Source organism: Lontra canadensis, unplaced genomic scaffold (assembly GCF_010015895.1).
Source record: "Lontra canadensis isolate GAN:19392208 unplaced genomic scaffold, GSC_riverotter_1.0 scaffold104, whole genome shotgun sequence".
Lineage (NCBI taxonomy): Eukaryota > Metazoa > Chordata > Mammalia > Carnivora > Mustelidae > Lontra > Lontra canadensis.
Window position 1 is genome coordinate 1,835,454 of NW_022631098.1, and position 21,214 is coordinate 1,856,667.

The window sequence follows — 21,214 nt, forward strand, 5'->3', positions numbered from 1 at the left end:
TGACACAATCCTTACTGGGGGATACAGCATGGGGAATTTTACTTCTAGTGGTCTCTCACCAAGACCCTCTGGCAAAAATACAAAAGGCCTACATACAGGCTATTCATTACACGACTATCTATAACAATAAAGGACTAAAGAAAAAACCTAAATGCCTACCAATAGGGAACCACCCAAATAAACAGAAAAGAGTACCGTGGGCTATAAAAAGCCAGGCAAACATTTCTACCAACTGCTATGAAGTGACGGCCAGGATCTACTTTAAAAAGCAAATGCGGAGCAAAAGGAGTATGGAATGCTAACGCTGACCTGTGTTTGTTATTTTTAAGTGTAAAGGTAAAATCAAAACTGTTTTCAAAGTCATCTATAGGTCAGGAAAGAAAAAAGAAAAATTATCCTGATGCACTGGTTTATAGTGGAGGAAAAGGAGATGAAGATGTGATTGAACAGGGTGAGGTAAAACCCCTTATTGTTCTGAACTCTACTGAAAATTAGAATTAACTTATACTGTATTTTATGTATTTTAAAGATACATAATTCCTATCTGTCCACTGAAAAGCCAGCCTGAAACAATGACCGACCAACAATCTTGAACATTCTTCGTGCCTAGATATGGCATCTAAATGTGATTTCCCACTAAAAAAAACTAGGGCACCTTGGAGAACTGATTTCAGACTTGGGGGAAGAAACATATAAAATAAGCCTAGACTATCTTGTCACACTGGATGGCAATAAAGTGGGCAAAACACTAGTGGCGTCATGACAAAAAGACATTCTGAACATCAAAAGAATTGCAATGGACCGAAATACCTCAAATACGTTTAAATCCATGAATTAATAAGCAAAGCTTAAAATTTATTTATTTATTTATTTTTTAAGATTTTATTTATTTATTTGACAGAGAGATCACAAGTAGGCAGAGAGGCAGACAGAGAGAGAGAGGAGGAAGCAGGCTCCCCGCCGAACAGAGAGCCCAGGTGCCCCCAAAGCTTAAAATTAAAAAAAAATAATAATAAAACTCATGGAGTGCCTGGATGGCTCAGTGGGTTAAGCCTCTGCCTTGGGCTCGGGTCATGATTTCAGGGTTCTGGGATCAAGCCCCGCATTGGGCTCTCTGCTCGGCGGGGAGCCTGCTTCCCTTCCTCTCTCTCTACCTGCCTCTCTGCCTACTTGTGATCTCTTTCAAATAAATAAATAAAATCTTTAAAAATAAAATAAAATAAAATAAAAAATAAAAATAAAACTCAATGGTAACCTTGGAAGGATGCTAGGGAACCAACAACCCATTATTTTGAAAATTCACACATAAAGAGTAAGAAACAAACATTTACCCTGCCTTTCATATACAAATACCTCAGGGCAATGAGATGATGACAAAAATACATTCCTTAAAGGGTTCATATCCAAAATATATACAGAACTTGAATAATTCAATATCCAAAAAACCCCCAAATAATCCAATTTAAAAATGGACAGAAGGGGCGCCTGGGTGGCTCAGTGGGTTAAAGCCTCTGCCTTCGGCTCAGGTCATGATCCCAGAGTCCTGGGATCGAGCCCCACATCGGGCTCTCTGCTTAGCGGGGAGCCTGCTTCCTCCTCTCTCTCTCTCTGCCTGCCTCTCTGCCTACTTGTGATCTCTGTCTGTCAAATAAATAAATAAAATCTTAAAAAAAAAAAATGGGCAGAAGACATGAACAGTCATTTCTCCAAAGAAGACCTGCAGGTGGCCAACAGACACATGAAAAGATCCAAATTCAAACTATAATGAGGGGCTCCTGGGTGGCTCAGTCAGTTAAGCATCTGACTCTCGGTTTTGGCTTAGGTCGTGGTCTCAGGGTCTTGAGGTGGAGCCCCAAAGTCTGGTTCTGTGCTCAGCAGGGAGTCTGCTTCTCCCTCTCCCTCTGCCCTTCCTTGCTCCAGTTCCTGTGCATGCACACACACATGTGCTCTCTCGCTCTCTCTCAAATATATAAACTCTTTTAAAAATAAAATGAAAATTTAAAGTAAGTTGCATTGCATCTTGACATGGACAGAGTAACAGTGGTCTGCTCTGCTGAAAAATAGCAACTCCAGAAAAAGGAAACTTGGCAAGTTATCTTTTTCTCCAGTCCCATCAAGGAGCAAGGGTCCCCTGATCTCTTAACAAGTCACTCATCATTGGAAGGCAGGTACCAAGAGTAGAAGTCTGGGTCTCATAAAGGTGGGCGGTGGGGTGGATAGACATGTGATTTCTTTTGTCTTTGTTCTACATTCACTAAGCAACTTCAGATCTCATATTTCCCAAGTATGTTTTTCGGTTGGGACGGTCTTCCTATGAGCAGCTGTCAAATTTGACAGCAACAATTCTCATTCTAAATTAATACATTTATTTTCAGGCATAAATGTGAGCTTGAGTAGCAAGAATCATCTTATCTAGAGCCTGGTGACCCCCTCAAGTGAACTGACCGTGATGTCCCAGACACAGAAGACTGGAATATTCCAGCAACGTACAAGAATCCAGAGTTTCAGAGGTCAGCTTTCTTATCCACAATGCTAGCGGCATGTTCGTGGAGATTTGCCAAAACCACAGTCCTGTACTTACTAAGCCATTGAAGCAAGCTCTTCCAAAAAGGGTGCCATAAATAACACCCATCAAGTTTTCTTGTATTTATGATCATTATGTAGAACAATGGAGCGGGACACTTCTGAAATGAGGACAAGATCTTTTCTCTACTATCTTCACCATATGTCCAATTGAACTTCTTAGATCCAAGGTGGGGGGAGTGGGGCTAACCAAGTCTTCAGTATTCTGTAACAATACAGCGGAAGCCGAGAGAAAAGCAAGCTTAGCGCCCGTCTAAATCCAGCAAAGAACCCACCCAATTGTACCCACTCACTTTAACTATACCTCAGGTATGTTCACCCAGTCTGAACTTCAACCTCTGGACCTTCCCAACGGCTCATTCCTGGAATTGTTTCTTTCTTTTTCTTCCCCCAGTGATTTTATTTATTTGAGAGAGAGAGAAAGAGAATGAGCGGGAGGGAGAGGGAGAGAATCTCAAGGAGACTCCCCACTGGGCATGGAGCCCGACACGGGGCTCCATCCCATGACCCTGAGGTTCAGGACCTGAACCAAAACCAAGAATGAGCCACCCAGATGCCCGTGAACTGCTTCTTTCTATTCTGACTCTCTGGGAACAAGAGAAGGTCTACAGCCAAAGGGCGGTAGTCAAAGGGATAAGAAGTCAATGACTACAATGACTGATGGGTCAAACTGCCTGAGTGAACCTTAAAATTAACAGAGAATTTAGGTTGAATTATAGGACATTTTTGGTTATTTTCTTCTTTATCCATTCTGGGCATACCAAATTTTCTAACAAGGAGAAATCTGTTTTTCCAAATCTATGTTTTTTTCTTCAAAGAACCAGGAAAGGACCAGAAAGCAAGCATGGAGAGTAACATCGGAAGCATTCCTGACTCCTTGTTCTGAATCCTCGTGTTATCTGGATTCAGAGCTCACCTTCTCTCCTACGACCTGGGACTCTTTGTCCGGGCAACTCGAGGTTCCAGACTGCTGACTTAAAGCTCCCCAGATTTGCCGATGGGGCACGCATCATTACCAGGTATTATTTATTTATCACATTCATGCTAATGGACCCCATCAGAATATCTGACTTTGTTTTCCATAGGGCCTTGCCATTTACAAAAACGCTCCTGCACCTTCTCGTTTTTAAGTTTTGACCCAGCAGAGTGACAGATGAACAAAATGAAGCTCGGAGAGGTGAAACGGGTCACCCAACTGGCATTGTTCAAAAGTGGCAGAATCGGGGACAAAATGCAAACCCCCAGCACTAAGTAAAGTGCATCTGCTAGCCTACTACATTCCCTCCTACATGGCTCTGTTAAATAACTTCAGGAGGTCTGGCTGGTGAAGTCGGTTAAGTGTCCGCTCTTGGTTTCGGCTCAGGTCATGATCTCAGGGTCCTAGAATCGAGCCCTGTGTTGGGCTCCAGGCTCACTAGAAATCTGTTTGGGATTCTCTCTCCCCCCTCCCCCGACCCACCCCAACACTCTCATTGGCTCGTTTGTGCTCTTTCTCTCAAATAAACAAATAAATCTTTTTTAAAAAATTAAATAAAGTAACTTCAGAAGAGAGGACTCATCCCCTTTTCTTCCCTCTTTAACCCATTTTTTAAAAGATTTTTATTTATTTATTTGACAGAGAAAAACACAGCGAAAGAGGAAACACAAGCAGGGGGAGTGGGAGAGGGAGAAGCAGGCTCCCCACTGAGCAGGGAGGCTGATGTGTGGCTTGATCCCAGGACCCTGGGATCATGACCTGAGCCGAAGGCAGATGCTTAACAACTGAGCCACCCAGGCGCTCCTCTCTAACCCGTATTTGATGAAAATGGATGAAGCTGCAAAAATGCAGGTCAGATCATTCAACGGCTCTTCTTTAAATGCCTGGCCTTTTAGCCGATCATTGAATAGGACTTCAATAATGTACTTTCCCTTACAAAATACAGTCCGTGATAATTGTAGACTCGGTTATCACAGAACAGGTTCCGATAGAATGAGAACTATTTTACATTTTACTTGGAATTTTGTGGGCAAATATAGCCTAACACACTCCAGTCGATTTCATCAATACCGTCTGCACTAATGAAGGACACAACCTTCCGTAATACGTGTCCACTTTAATCATCACAATGTCATCCCACAGCCAAGAAGAGAAAGCTAGCAGTATCAAATCTTCTGGAAAATTAGAGTTTGGCAGAAAATCAAGTGAACGCTAGTTGAAGGGGTCAGCACTCCCTGCCTTGGTTGGCTACTGAGCCTTCGCGCGCGCGCGCACACACACACACACACACACACACAGAGGCAGGAAGAAGTATGCAGGGACAGGGCATGGCCACCCGAAGGACGTGAGGGAAACCACACCACCGCCTGCGACACGGCAGCCTGGTCTGAAGGAGGAGCTGACCTGTCTCAGGGATGCTCGAATCGAGTTTATACCTGCGCGTTTTCAGAGGAGTGGGGGTAGCCCTTGCTGTCCCCCTCAGAGACTCCTACCTAGAGAGCAGAATGTGTGCAAATTCTCGTCTGCTTGGGGGAAATCGTCCAACAGCAGCAACTTCAACAGCCCACAGTGACCTTTTTATTACCAGCTTCTTAACGGTATCCTGTTCAATCCAGCAAATATTTTTTACTACCGAGTAGGTCCCTGACACGGCCAGGCTCCAGAGGACAGGGAGTGACCAGCCCCGCCTTCACACAGCTCATAACACAGCAGCGAAGAAAAACACGGAGCAGTCGGACTTATTTCATGTAGCGTAACGTACTTGAGGTCCATCCGTCTTGTCAAAAACGGCACGAGGGGACCTAACCTAATGTGAGACTCTGTAGGAGGCTTTCCTCACAAGGTGATACTTCATCTGAGACTTGACCAACGAAGACAAGTTGTTTGGGTCAAGAGACAAGGACAGGAACTGCTGTCCCAGCAGCAGGAACAGCGCGTACTGTCCATTACCCTCCGTGCCCGCAGCCCATCCACGCAGGTCTCGCGCAGAGGGACAGCCACCGGATCTCTTTCAAACGTGTCATGCAGCTTAAAAGCGAGTCTAGCACAGCTCGGTCGATTACTTCAAACACTGACCAAAGGCGGTGGGTTAGATGAGTCGAGAAAACGTTTCCTTGACATTTTATGAATTATTGTTTAGTTTTTCACCAGCATCTAAGGGTCTTGGGGCTCTATTTTCTTCTCCAAACCACGTTTAGATTCTATCACCAAATGGAGGAGGCAGAATAAGGTTCCTCAAAAATTCCCATGTGAATTTTTCCATGTGAACCTGGGAATACATCACCTCCCAAACTGTGATATGATAAGGAATATATATTTTTAATCTTGGCCTCCCCAGAGCTCCTAAAAGTGGTAAGAGAAAGAGGAGCATCCTCTGTTCTTCATGACAAGCCCCTTTCAAGGACACCCAAGTTTATGTTGATGAGGTGACTTCTGGAAAGCCCCTAAGGAGAGGGGAGCTGGTTTCCGGGGGAACCAGCCCGGACTTGGAGGCTTGGAACCTTCACCCCCACCCCAGGATGGGGAGAGGGGCTGGAGGCTGAGCCATGCCCTAACGACCAATGAGCTCATCACCTGTGCCTATATAATGACACCTTCCCTAAAAATCCTAACTAAAGGGAAGGCTGGATGGCTCAGTACGTTAAGCATCTGGTTCTTGGTCTCAGCTCAGGTCATGATCCCAGGCTCTGAGCTCCTCGGTCATCAGGGAGTCTGTCTGAGGATTCCCTCCCTCTCCCTCTGCCCTTCCCCCACCACGGGCTCTCTCTCTAAAATTAATAAATAAATAAATCTTTTTTTTTTAATCCTAACCAAGGAACTCAGAGACCTTCCAGGTTTGGTGAGCACACTGAGGTGCTAGGAGGGTGAAGCTCCCTGCCTTTTCCTTCCCCACTACCTCGCCCTATGCATCTCTTCTATCTGGCTGTTTCTGAGTTGTACCTTTTCATCATCGACTGGCAATTTAATAAATAAACTGTTTCCCTGAGTTCTGTGAGCTGCTCTAGCAAATCACTGAACCCAAGGCTGAGGTCGTGGGAGCCTCTGATTTGCAGTCGGTCAGTCAGAAGTACAAGGTGCCAATCTGGCAATCTTGACCAGTGTCTGAAGTGGGGGGTAGGGAGCTGGGGGAGGGCAACCTTGGGGGACCCCTTCACCTATGGGGTCTGTGCTACCTCCAGGCAGTGTCATAACTAAATCATAAGACACCCAATTCTGTCTGGAGAACAGTATCTAGTACTGTTACTGTCATGGTTATTGTTACCATCGTTGTAGTTACTATTTTAATTACCACTGTGATTGTTACCACTGTTACTCTTAACAGTGAGAACAGTATCAAACACCCCGAGTGCACCCTTTCTACGTACCAGGTCCCGTCCCAACAATTTCAGGATTTCACAGTCCTGCTTCATTCAATCCTCCCAACAATCCTAAGAGGTAGGTGCTCTGTAATTGGTATTTATAATGAAACTGAGGCACAGAGATGTCACACATCATGCCCAGTATCACACAGCTAGCGAATGGCAGAACCTGGAGAGCAACCCAAGCAGGGTGGGCTCCTCGTCTCTGTCCCACAGGAGTACGCTGCTGGCATCTAGCAGGGACTCAGAAAACCTTTTTTCATTATCTTAACAAAAGTGAGGTGGCTTCATAAAAATAACGGCGGGGCCAGCGCCATACTAAGTGTTTATCTGTGTTACTCCACTTAAAACGCACAAAACGGTGCCTGGTGGCTCAGTCGATTAAGCATCTGCCTTCAGCTCAGGTCATGATCTCAGGGTCCTGGGATCGAGTCCCACATTGAGCTCCCTGTTCGTCAGGGAGTCTGCTTCTCGGTCTTTCTTTTCTCCCACCCTCTCTCAAACACCTTCTGCCTGCTGCTCCCCCTGCTTGTACTCTCTCTCTGTCAAATAAATAAATAAAACCTTTTAAATAAATAAATAAATAAAACTCACAAAACCTCTCCTGGGATAGGGATCACGTGTACACACCTGCCCCAGTGAGAAATGTCCCTAAGGTCAGAAAATCACCAAGTCTCTGTTTTTCCCATTCTACACACTGCCTCCCTGATAATAACAAAAATAAATCCTGTAATATTGAAGATTCTGACACCATGCGAGATCAAGTGATACAAATTATCCTGCATCTCTAACAGTTGGCACAGCTCAGCACCGCCCATTTGATGGTGTGTTTGATCTTAGTAAGTGGTGTTCTCATGAAAACAAGAGAGGACATAATATCTATATACGATAGCCTCCCTCCGTCCTCTGACGTGGGACTGGTTGAAATGAGAAAGCGTGAAACAGGTGGGCACATTGCCGATTCTCTGTGGTTACCTGTGACAGGACTACGAATCCTACAGCCTCGACAGATGTGGGGACGGGGGCAGCATTAACTGTGGTCAGAATGTGAGGACTGGCCTCTCACCTCCAGGACCCTCCCAACCCCCAGACGCCTCCGTGAGAATTCAGCCAGGGGCACCCACGGGAACCTGCTCCGGAGGCCAGGAACAGGAGCTCCAGGTGGGAAGGCAAGGTGGGTGCAGGGGTGGGGGAAGGGCGGATTCTCAAGGACGGGCTTAGTCCGGGCCAACCAGTGCCTTGCTGTTTCGAGAGTCTGGATGATGCCATTTACAACAGGTGTGCCGCCCTCTCTCCACCCACCCCAGTCTGGCACGGGCACGGAAGGAAACAGACTAACCCTGTTCTCAGCAAGCAGCCAAGAAGCCACAGACCATCAAACTCTAAATTCCAACGACTGCCTTCTCCCGGAGGCTACATCAGAAGTTCTGAAGGGCCATTTTTTTTTAAACTGTTGTAAAATCTCAATGAGCCTTCCTGCAGATGATCAAAACAAAACTGCTTGTTTCTGTGTGTGGCTTAAACCATCAAAGGTGATCCTGGAGTGAGGACAAGCAACCAGTGGGCAGTTAAAAGAAGGAAATGAACAGCAGTCAGAGCACAGACAGAAAACCCCCATGTGGCTGGGTTCCGGGCCCCAGCCCTGTCCCCTCCCTCTGCGGTTTGGCACATTCTCCTCCTCAAACTCTGTGAGGCTGTAAATCCTCTGTTTTACCTACACCAGTGGGGAGCTGCATTTCCCACTAATACACTCGTCAAACATCAACCAGGCACTAGAAAAGAGCAATCTGAGTCTTATCTAGAAAGTTCCTGGCACTTGGCCTGGAGGGATGGGGAGGCGGAGGCGGAAGCGGAAGGGAGATTTCCTGTGAGCTTTTCAACCCTCCACAAGGGCTCACACCAGAAAAACCCACTCCCCTCCTTAGTCAGCTTCCCTCCTTCTGATGTAACCCAGCCAACTCTCAAGCTTTTCAACAGAATGCCTCTATTAGGCAAAGAGAAGTAAATCACCATTTGTGGGGAACCTGAAGCCAGCCCCAACTTTTTTGACTCTCAGGGGGTATCCTTAAAATCCATGTAAATCACACTGTGTATAGGGCAAACCATTTATTATAAAAACAATGTGCAAAACATGGTTCTTTCTTTCTTTTTTTTTTTTTTAAGATTTTATTTACTTATTTAACAGAGAGAGAGAGATACTAAGCAGGGGGAGCTGCAGAGGGAGAGGGAGAAGCAGGCTCCCCGCTAAGCAGGGAGCCTGATGCAGAGCTCATTCCCAGGACCCCAAGATCATGACCTGAGCCGAAGGCCAATGCTCACCCCACTGAGTCACCCAAGCACCCCTCAACATGGCTCTTCCACATCTTTCCGAAGTGGAAACAGGAAGGCCTATGAACCGAGCCCCACCTGCACCGGGGATCAGGGATGTGCAGATTTGACTCAAAACTTTGAAAGTCTAATAATACCAAGTGTTAGAAAGGATGTTTGTTCTCATACTCAGAGGGTGGCTTCGTAAACTGGTACAACCGCTTCAGGAAAACAGTTCAGCATTCTGTGAAGTTGAAAAGTCACCTGCCCTAGCATCTAGCTGTCCCCACCCCCGCCCACCCCCAGACATTCTGTATGCCCGTGTGTGTCTATAAAAGAAGTGCTGGGCACCCGGGTGGCTCAGGCAGTTGAGCTCAGACTCTTAATTTGGGCTCAGGTCTTGATCTCAGGGTCATGAGCTCGAGCCCCATATCCGGCTCTGCATTGAGTGTGGAACCTGCTGACGATTATTTCTCTCTCCCTCTGCCCTTCTTCCCACTCATGCTCTCTTTCTCTCACTCTTTTAAAAAAAAAAAAAAAAAGAAGAAGAAGCGCTTATATGTGATCAATAGAAGACATATAGCAGACTGTTCCTGGAAGTCCTGTTCACTATAAGAAAAAACCTGGAAAAAACCCAAATGCCCATTAACTGAATTAATAAAGTACGGTTTATGCACAGAAAAGAATATTACACAGAGTCCAAGTGAGGGTTCTTGCAGCATTAGGCAACTGCACAGATCAATCTTGGCAGTGTGACACGGAAGGGGAAATAAATCACGACAGACTGTCTATAGTAGGATATCCTTTTAATAAAGTAAAAGAAAAGATAGTAAAAGCATACTTTTTAGAAATACACAGAGGAACAAAACTGTAAAAAAAAAAAAAAAAAGAAAGAGAGAGAGAGAGAGAGAATGAGAGCAAGGGAACGGTGAGAGGGGTATTCAGGATAGTGATTCTCTCTGGTTGGGGAAGAACGTGGGCGGAGGGCCTGACCAGGTAGTTGTAAGTTACCAGCAGGACTCTAGTTTTAGGGCTTGTGATGGGTTTGCACAACTTACTGCACTAAAAAAGTCACTTAGCCATTCATGGCCAACACTGAACGTGTGTCATGAGCCAGGAATTACCACTCCACTTCCATGCAACCGGAGTCCACAAAATAAATTAAATCAGGGCCACCTGGCTGGCTCAGTCAGTGAAGCACGCGACTCTTGATCTCAGGATCCTGAGTTCAAGCCCCATGCTGGGGGTAGAGCTTACTTTAAAAAATAAAATAAAAAATAACTGATGCTCCAGGAAGACACATTAGATTATGTATCCTGTGACTTCATAGACTCTCTGGCAGCCCTAGGGATACACATCACAAAAAGTTGGGGGTGGGGGTAGGGGGGCAGGGGTGTGGGGGCGGGGGTTGTGTGACGTTAATTGTCCAAGGCCTTTTTTTCTTCCTTTTCAGTTTGCTGCTCAGCTCACAAGAGGCAGGACAGTGCAGTGTTAGGCACACAGGCTCTGGAGCCAGACTTGAGGGGTCGGAGGTGAAACATCGTTGCCCTCCTTCCTACTGTGTAATTGTGTGACTTTTAGGGAAAATACCTGACCCCTCCATGCCTCAGCTTCCACGTGTGTCCAATGAGGCTGCCAGTGACAGCATTATAATGCTCACCGCAGAAAATTACTGTAGGACGACACTGACTTAAGCCTCCCCGAGGTCCCGGAATAGGGAGGTTGCTCTAAGTTGACCAACTCAGCTTTACCTAACAAAGACTTTATTTTATATTATTACTTTTTTTTTTTTTTAAACTTTGGCTTGATACCACTGTGAAAAGCTTAAGAAATGGTTCTTGTAGACTCTTTTTTTTTTTTTTAAAGATTTTATTTTTGGGCTCTCTGCTCAGCCGGGAGCCTGCTTCCCCCTCTTTCTCTGCCTGCCTCTCTGCCTACTTGTGATTTCTCTGTCAAATAAAATCTTAAAAAATGTATTTTTTATTTTTTAAGTAATCTCTACACCCAACGTGGGGCTCAAACCCACAACCCCAAGATCAAGAGTCAGCTCTTGACTGGCTCCTGACTGAGCCAGCCAGATGCCCCTCTTCTAAACTCTTCCAAGCAGGGTTGTCCCAGTACGACTCTGGCACCACAATACCGGCCTCAGACTCTCACTAAGGATTTGTTGGACTGAAGAAACTGAGTCATTATGTTCCTTAAGTATGCTATCTTGCAAGAAATGACTAGAAAGAGGTTTGGGACTTAACTATGATTTCTTCATAGACTCTCTCTGCCTCATTAACACAAGTAGCCAAATTTTTGTGCTGTATCGCTTATCTGATGACTTTAATTAACACAGACATCTGTCACCATTTAAAAATAAAAGACCTCAAATCTATGGACTAAAGGTTTCTATAATTTATTAAAATGAAAATTATTTAAATATTTATTCACGGCCCACTAATACTTTCACCACAAGCAATTGTGAGAAATCGGGTTATCTGGTTTCTACAGGGTTAGCACAGAAGTCCTCATTTAGAAAGAATGCAGACTTCCAGAGATATGTTCAGCAACACAGAAAAAATCACATGTGACAACTGTGGGGAAAAAAAAAAAAGAAGACAAATAATTGACTTCACTGGTCCCGAACATATTCTTATTACTGCCGCTCAGCAGAATAAACTTCACGAGGATGATCCTGAATCGTGAAGAAAAGGTGTTATGAATACGCGTTACTAAAAGGTGAATAGTCTCATACATTTGTTTTAAATATGCCATAATGGGGGCGCCTGGGTGGCTCAGTGGGTTAAGCCTCTGCCTTCGGCTCAGGTCATGGTCCCAGGGTCCTGGGATCGAGTCCCGCATCGGGCTCTCTGCTCAGTGGGGAGCCTGCTTCCCTTCCTCTCTCTCTGCCTGCCTCTCTGCCTACTTATGATTTCTGTCTGTCAAATAAATAAATAAAATCTTAATAAATAAATGAATATACCATAAAGACTTCCTTTTTTTTTTTTTTAAAGAGAGGGAGAGAGGTAGGGGAAGGGGCAGAGGAAGATGGGGACAGTCTCGTGAGCAAACTCCACGCCCAGCACAGAGTCCAAGGTGGGGTTCAATCTCACGACCCTGAGATCATGACCTGAGCTCACACCAAGAGTCAGACACTTGACCAGCCGAGCCACTCAGGTGCCCCCACCACGAAGATATTTAAATAATGTTTTGGTTTTTTCTGGGCAAAATCTCAGGATTAGTTGCAAATACACCCACACAATAGTGGCGTGCCCTCGAAAGCTGTCCAACACAAATCAATAAAATGTGGAAGAACTGCTGCCCCAAATCATGAATTAGTTTACAGAAGTGAGTCATCCATTTCATGCCTAAAGCCACTCAGTTGGATTTTAAAGTAAACTTTAATACTCAAAAGAGTGCGTTTTAAGTTACGTGCAAATTCACCTGTGTGAAAGGATCCGTTTTTTTCTGACGATCCTCAATAAATAATGCTATAAGGAAGGTTTTATACCTTTTTTAATAAACTTACCCAAACTTACATACACAAGCAGTTACCCTGGGAGGCAACTCACTTCTCCCCCAGACGCGGCTACCGTCCAGGGCAAACGGCCCGCTTGAACCTCAGCCCTAACGCAGGCATCTGACCGACAAGTCCCGCCGCACACAGGCTAGCACTGTTCCTAGAAATCCAGAGCCACGGGTTCGGGTCAAAGCCAGGCACGACGTCAGCTGTACCGGTATTTCAGACGAACTGCCATCCCCAGCCTTAACGCCCTCTCCCAGGCTGGTGATGACGACCCCTTTCCCGATACGGTCCGTGTAATGGGTGAGGAACGAGGGCCAGAAGGATGTGGACGAAAGGCCAAGACGTGTGTGAAGAGAGACAGGGAAGAAAACTGCCCGACTCGGGGCCATGTACAGGGTCTTTACGCAGCCAGAAGAGGGGGTAAGACAACCGTCCGTGGAGGGAGCTACAGGTGGGAAGGGTGTGCAGGGAATCACAGGCTCGTCGCTACCCCCAGAGACGGACAATCTGGGAGACGGATGATGAGCCCGGAGAGGCACGGGGGCCAGTGACAGGCGGCCCCTGTCGTTCATGTCAGGGTTGGCCCTCCTAAAAGGACAAACACTGTGTGACTGCACTTCCATGAGGGACCGAGAATAGTCAGTTCACAGAGACAGACAGAAAGCAGGACGGTGCTTGCCCGCGGCTGAGGAGAGAGGGGGACGCGGAGTTAGTATTGGACAGGGACAGGGTTTCTGTATGGGACGAGCAACAAATTCTTGAAGTGGACAGTGGTGATGGGTGTACAACACTGTGAATGTACTTCACGTGACTGAATTGTACCCTTAAAAATGGTTACAATGGGTGCCTGGGTGGCTCAGTGGGTTAAGCCTCTGCCTCCGGCTCAGGTCATGATCTCAGGGTCCTGGGATCGAGCCCCACATTGGGCTCTCTGCTCAGTGGGGAGCCTGCTTCCTCCTCTCTCTCTCTCTGCCTACTTGTGATCTCTGTCTGTCAAATAAATAAAACCTTTAAAAAAAATGGTTACAATGGTAAATTTTATGATCTATTTTACCACAATGAAAACCACTAAAAATGTAATCATTGTGTTCAGGGCAAGAAGGAGGAGGAGGGAGGAGGCGGCACAGGAAAGGAGGATGGGAACCACCCCCACAGCTGGAGCTCTATCCTATCACCAGATGCTCTCAGACTTTTTAGCTCCAGAACTTTCTTCAACCATCCGGCATAAAAACCTAACCATATGACAGGCAGAGCAACAGATCTGATGGGTGCCAGAGACCAGCCCAGGAGCCCACCAGGTCCCATCTCCCAACTTGCCCCACAAGAGCCCCTGAGGAGCCTCCAGGGAACCCCAAAAGCACCCTGGTTTGCAAACCCGGTGCAGGTCCCCAGAGGAAGCCGAACAGGATGCAGTGGGATTTCTGAAACAGTAAAGCAGGTCTGGTCTTTAAGATCAAAGGAAACTGTCCTGAGTCTGCCTCTCAGCAGCGCCTGGGGGCAGGGTACTGACCTGCCACCAACAGGACTAAAAATATTTGCACAGGATTGTTGTAAGGCCTGATGGATGAAAGGTAAGTCAGATGCCTGACATGGATGAATTCTCACTTGATGGCAGCTATGATAGCGTCCAGTGTTATATGGCACCACTCTGGTTCCTGTGACGGGAGATGGCTGGGGCAGGAAGTGCAGGGATGGCCGCTGTGACAACAGTCCACGTGAGAGACGAAAGAGGCCCACTCTGAAGTCCTGAGCGCAGGGACTGAAGGGGGAAGTGGACCCTGGAAATAGCCTGGAAGTGCTGTCCGGATGGGGAATTGGGGCACCTGGGGGGCAGAGTGGGTTGGGCTTGGTTTCGGCCAGGGTGGTGGGCTCAGGGTCAAGAGATCATGCGATCGAGCTCCGTGTCTCCCTAAGCAGAGTGGGCTCGTCCCTCTTCCTCCCCCTCGGCCCCTCCCCATGCTCTCTCTCTCTCAAATAAATATAAAAATCTTTTTTAAAAAAGAAAAAGATGGAGCAGCCATCAAAAAAAAAAAAAAAAGAAAGAAAAAAGAAAAGAAATCTTGTCATTTGCAATGATGTAGATGGAACTAGAGGGTATTATGTTAAGCGAAATAAGTCAGTCAGAAAGGGACAATTATCAGATGATCTCTCTGATATGAGGAATTTCAGAAGCAGGGTGGGGGGCCGTGGGGGGTAGGGAGGGAAAAAAATGAAACAAGATGGGACCAGGAGGGAGACAAACCATAAGAGACTCTTAATCTCAGGAAACAAACGGAGGGCTGCTGGAGGAGAGGGAGGTGGGAGGGATGGGGCGATGGGTGATGGACGTTGAGGAGGGTCTGTGTTAAGGTGAGTGCTGTGCATTGTGTGAGCCTGACATTCACAGACCTGTTACCACGCCCCCTCCCCCCAACAAACAATACATTATATGTTAATGATAAAAACATTTAAAAAGAAAGAGAATAAGGTGGGAATAAGCACTGAAAGCCATCATCTCATTCATCTCCTAATCAACTTGAAGAAAGGAGCAGAGATAAGCAGGAGTAACTCAAAGGTTGTGTGTGCAGCTGCTCTGCAGGAGGGAGAGGACAGCCTGGGGCAGACACCTGCCAGGGGCCCAGTCAGGGCACACAGGAGTGAAGTGACGTCCACCCTCATCCACCCTCACCTCCGTCCCACGCTGCATGGGGACACTGACCGCCTGTCTCTTTACCAACTCCCTGCAGCACTGAGAAGCTAATAAAAAGGTACAAGCTGTCCAGCCAAAAATCATTCCTCCACCCACCCCCTCGCTCCAAGCTCTTAGAGCTTGTGGGCCACAACCCAGAGAGATGGCCTCCTCCTCTTTCCAGAGCAGCTGTCAGGGTTCTAGAACAGCCGGCCAGAAGGGCCCAGAACAGCAGCAGTGAGATCAGTGAGCAGTGAAGCTGGTGCCCACAGAGGCCCCATCCTGGGGTTCATCCCCTCTCTCCTCCTTAGTCACCTAGCAGGACGCACCTGAGCCTGCCCACTGGCTCTTCCCCAGCACAGAAGGAGACATGCAGAAACACGCTTGTCACCCTGTGGTTTGTGGAGGCTACGAGTTGGAAACTGCATGGGTGGCCAGCCCTGGAGGGCCATGGGAGCACAGACGGCTCTGTGCCGGCGCCTGGGTGGCTCGGCGGGCTGAGCACCTGACTCTTGACTTGGGCTCAGTTGTGATTTCAGGGTCCTGAGATCGAGCCCTGTGTGGGGCTCTGCACTCAGCAGGGAGTCTGCTTAGGATTCTCTCCCTCTGCCCCTCCCCCACTCACCCTCCCTCACCCTCTCTCTCTCTCTAAAATAAATAATCTTAAAAGAAAAGAAAAGTGATCTATTATAAAATTCCTATGGGGGGAGGAACCTGGGTGGCTCAGTCGGTTAAGCATCTGCCTTCAGCTCAGGTCATGATCCAGGGATCCAGGTCCAGGGATTGAGCCCAAGGTCAGGCTCCCCTGCTTCTCCCTCTCTGCCTCCTGCTCCCCCCTGCTTGTACGCGTGCTCTCATGCTCTCTCTCTCTCTCTCTCTCTGTCAAATAAATAAATAAAATCTTTAAAAAATAATAAAAGATAAAAAATAATATTCCTGTTGGGAACTAGGGATTCATTCAATCATCTGGTGTTCACCGTGTATCTAAAATAATGTAGGCACTGTGCTCATCAGAGTAGACAACAGTGACTAAAAAGTAAGTAGAACTTCTCCCCTCCTGGTGTCAGTAGAGGAGACAGATGTGAATTAAATAATCTCACCAAGGCAAGGGGGAAGGGAGGAGATACATTGGAGATGGGCAGGATCTAGAGTTCCTCAGTTCTACACTTACACAAGCCACAGAAAGCCACTTATATCCTTGCTTACATGACCCTAAGGAACGGTCCCGCTCAGCAGAGCTGCAAGCCACCCAGAGACCTTGCTGTGCCCACAAGGAACCCTCAGGAGATGTCTGTCCCATCAACGGATGAAGGCTCTACAGTTCACCACTAAATGACACCTTCAAAAACTCCTGGGCCTTCACCTTTGAAAGGAGGAAACTGAGCAGAAAGGAGGAGCCCAAGGGCCAGGCCCGTTGCCAGACAATCACAGGTGTGCACAGTGCACAAGTGTCCACGGACCGACGACTAGTGGCCTTGCCTCCTCACGCCCACGCCCTCCTCACACCAAACTACTTGCAGTTCCTTAAGCAAAACACTCTTCCTCTCCTAGTTCACCTGGAAAACTCCTATTAATGCCTCCAATTCCTGATCACCCTCTCGGCCACGCTTTCCAACCCTACTCACCCTGGTGACCTTGATTTCTGCCTTCCTTCGTGCCGTCTGTACCTTGTGCTCGCCTCTACTAAACTCGACTCGATGATGAACTCTCTCAAACTAAACCCTATTCATCTCTTGTAGGCCAGAGAGGGGTCTAGAACCTAGAATACCACAGAGGCTCGAGGTGTGGCAAATCAAAGAACAAATGAACCCATGTCCTACATCGTGCTACAAAAAGAGTAAAGTCTGTGCCCTCAAAAGCTTACCATCTTAGGTAACAAATAAATGAAAAGATGTAGAAAAACTAATAAGAATTAAAATATTAGAATTCTACGGGTGCCTGGGTGGCTCTTGATTTTGGCTCAGGTCATGATCTCAGGGTTGCGAGACAGAGCCCCAATTAGTGGGGAGTCCACTTGAGAGTGTCTCCCTCTCCCCATTCTGCCTACCCCCTTGCTCCCCTGCACGTTCTCTCTCTCTCTGTCTCTCTAAAGTAAATAAATATTGGGGCACCTGGGTGGCTCAGGTCATGACCTCAGGGTCCTGGGTTCAAGTCCCGCATCAGGTTCCCTGCTCAATGGGGAGTCTGCTTCTCCCTCTGCCCCTCCCCCATACTCATGTGTGCACTCTCTCTCAAAAGAATATTTAAAAAAATAAAATATTAGAATTCTAAGTCAACATTACACTTAGAGAAAATAAATTATTGTACCCAAAAGTCCCTTTGTATATACCATCACACATCCTCACAAAATTTAGAAATCAAAGACCTGAAAGAAACACACAAAATACAAATGTAAATACAGTTAGTGGAATGTAAAGGATTCTTATCTTGTTATATGCAACTGCATCTTTAAAATGAATGGGAACTCATTTTTCATCAGTATAAAATACTGAAAATATAACCTAAAAAGGCTTACCATTTTTTCAATGGGGAAAGGATAAATACGTGAAATAAACATTGAAGATGCTTGTTAGAGATGCAAACTTGGTAGTCGTGGTAAGAAATATGCATTTTTTCATATATGATTACAGTACAGGTGTTAGGACGTAAACTGCTAACTGGCATCCAATTAAATAAATCTCAGGTATTCTAGGAAACCCAGAGCCTCCTGTCACAGCCGTTGTCAATCGCACGATAGCAACAAACGGCCGAAGCCCAAGTTACAAGTGAAGCCGTCTGGAAAACATACAGTACTTCTTATCGTGAATGCCTGACGCATACTGAGTCCTCGATAAACTTTTATTGAGTGAGTGATCTGATAGTCTTATTCAAAGGGAAAAATTATCTACTAGTGAGGCAAGTTTATCAGGAGCTGGGGTTACCTAGAATACATCCTTCTCATAACGAAAACAGGCCCCAAATGTTTCCTCTGTATTTAGCACCCAGTTGCCGAAAGAGCTACTCTTTTCCCTTTTTGTGCCTGTCCCTCTATGTACAAACTATCCCTCCACGTACTTCCCATGTGGTAATAACACATCCACCCATCAGCCTCCCCCATGGCTCTCTGGCTACAGCCAGCAATTCAAACTTAAATCTGGGAGGTGAGTTTTAATACCGAGAGTTTAAAACAAATGAGTCAGATAAGGAAAAACTGCAAAGCAGAATCCAAGCGTCTCGATGGTTGCCAGAGGTAGGAATGAAAACCTTAGTGAACAAGAGTTCTGCCAACCAGGCACCTGGGTGGCTCAGTCGGTAAACCAGCCAACTCTTGATTTCGGCTCAAGTCCTGATCTCATGGGTCATGAGATCAAACCCTGCGTCCGGTTCTGTGCTCAGAGGGAGTCTGCTTGGATATCTTCTCCCTCTGCCCCTCCCCCTGCTCACACTTTGTCTCTATCTCTAAAATAAAAGAAAAATAACAAAATTAAGAAAATAAATGTTAAGAGGCTTTAAAAAAAAAGAAAAATAACAAAATTAAGAAAATAAATGTTAAGAGGCTTTAAAAAAAAAAGAAAAATAACAAAATTAAAAAAGAGTTCTGCCAAACAAAAAAATAAATAAATAAAGCTCCAGCCAAACATCCTTAGAATAAAGACCAATGAAAGGAAGCACACAGGGAGTGTGGCAGAAGGTAAAGGAAGCCTCAAGACCCTCATCATCCCTCATTCATTCATGCATTTATGTGCTAAGGGTTGTCGGAGACAGAAAAAGGAAAAAGTCTTCATTCCTGCTGTGAAGGACTCCATCCATCCATAAAATGGCCACAAAGAGCTATCACACAAGGAAGAAAGCAACAATGCATAAAGGAGGTACAAAAAAGTGTGTTCAGAGACAGAAGAAATCTCCTATTTAGGAAGTTATTAGATACCAGGATTTTGAAAAGATGAGAACATTAGGAGAAAAAAAGCAATCACTGCTAATCCTTGTTCTTCTGTCTCGCTACAATGCCATCTGCCATACTGTCTGCCCAACCTCAGGGCCTCTGGCACCTCCTGAAACAACACCCAGGAAGGGAGGACTGATGGCAGGCGACCACCAAACTCCACAGAGCAGTACCATGAGCCAGGCTGTGTAGTCAGCCACCTCAGCTCACAATCTCCCCTACAAGGTACAAACTGTTATCTTCTCCAGTTCACAAGAAAGAAAATGGGGCACAGAGAAGTTAAGTGACTTGCCCAAGGTCACCCAGCTCATAAGTGGCACAAACAGGAGCTGAGGCCAGAACCTGGGCCCTTAGCCATGAAACCTGTCGCTACCTCCCGGCTGAGAACCTGTGGACATTTATCAGGACATACACAGCTGGAGGACGCAGGCGATTTTGACCGACTTGGCCCTGTAAGCACACTCACATATTTCCCACTATTCCTATTTGTGCAACAAAAATGTGCACACCATTCCTGACCTGGTTTTGAAAATGAGTTATCACAATCTTTAATGGGATATTTGCTTTGTTAATGGGGAGGGGGGGGGTGTGCCTGTTTCATGAGGGGGCCAGTGGCCAGAAGTAGTTAAATCAGAGTCTTGACCGGCGCTGGTGGGCACCACCCCTTACGGGTCATCTCAAAATCTTGGGCAAAATGCCCAGCTTTGCTTGTTTCTTCCCCAGAGTGGCTGCACCGACAGTGTCATCCCACGAAGTAGGCAAAACCACCTGATGGTGTCCACATAAACAGGCCAAGCACCGACTGCGCCATACCCAAGGCTTTGGTGACTGAGGTCCTAAGTCCTCTGCGTCTGCAGGAGGCAAGCCCCGAGGCGACCACAGAAAGGCTTTCCCCGTGCAGGGTCGCTGCCAATCCCTGAAGCACTTCGCTGCTCCCTCCAGAGCACAGGGCCCTGCACCCCCGGGCCCGGAGGGGGCTGTGTCACCTCGCCCCGGGCCAGGGAGGAGGCAGGCTCCGGACGAGCTCGGGGCGGGACCACAAAACTTCACCCAGATTCCTCATTCGGGTGAACTCACCGCTTCGTGGAGGACCGGGGCCCTGTCTGACCGGCCTGGCAGCCCCAGGAAGGCGGGCGCGGGCTCCCCCACCTGCCGGGCATCCCTGGAGAGCTCGGCGGCGACGAGGGGGAGCAGGGGGCTGGGGGTGCCGCCGAGGGCCCACCTGACCGCGCCGACACGGCCAATGTCCGCCGAATCGTCCGAAACACATTCCCACGATTTCCAAGAGGGCCCCGCGGCGGGAGAGCGCGCGGCGCCGCACAAAGCCAGGTGAGCCGCCACGTCCCCGCCGCACGTGCTGAGCCGCCGGAACCCGCCCGGGAGTCCGCGCGGCCGCCCCCCACTTCCCGGCCGGCCGCCCCCGCACTCACCAGGTGAAGAGCTGGCCTTTGAGCCCGCGCAGCAGGCTCCCCAGCGCGCCCGCCGCTCCCGGCGCGTACGGCTGCGGGACGCGGGGTCCCGCCGGCGAGGCCGCCTCCATGCAGGCTCGGCGCCCGGAACCCCCCGACGTGCCGGGGCGGGGAGGACGGGGGGCGGCGCCTGGGCGGCCGGCGGGACCCGGCCCCGTGCCCGCGCGCCCGCGCTCGCTCGCGTGCCTCCTCCTCGGGCCTCCGCGGCCGCCCAGCCTCACCCTCCTCAGGCCTCCGGGGCGGGACCAGACACCCGCGGACTACAGCCCGGCCCCTCCCGGGGCGCCGGAGGACACGCGGCGCTGCGCTCCCCCGCCCGGGCACTCGCGCCTCGGGGATGCGTGACACCCCACGTGCGTTTTGGGGTTTTACGGTTCCCTGTTCAGAACCGGCTCACGAGGTGAGGCGAGGCTACGCCG

At 47.8% G+C, this 21,214-nt stretch overlaps 1 protein-coding gene across 1 annotated transcript in view; it reads right to left on the bottom strand.

Moving 5' to 3' along the window:
• The window catches only part of SLC35F2 (solute carrier family 35 member F2), a 47,798-nt gene extending 26,816 nt beyond the window's left edge, over positions 1–20,982 (bottom strand). The window contains exon 1 of the mRNA XM_032838428.1: positions 20,757–20,982. Within this exon, the coding sequence (XP_032694319.1) occupies positions 20,757–20,866 (110 nt within the window). The 5' untranslated portion in view covers positions 20,867–20,982. The remainder of the gene's footprint in view (positions 1–20,756) is intronic.
• Positions 20,983–21,214: the final 232 nt, after the last annotated feature.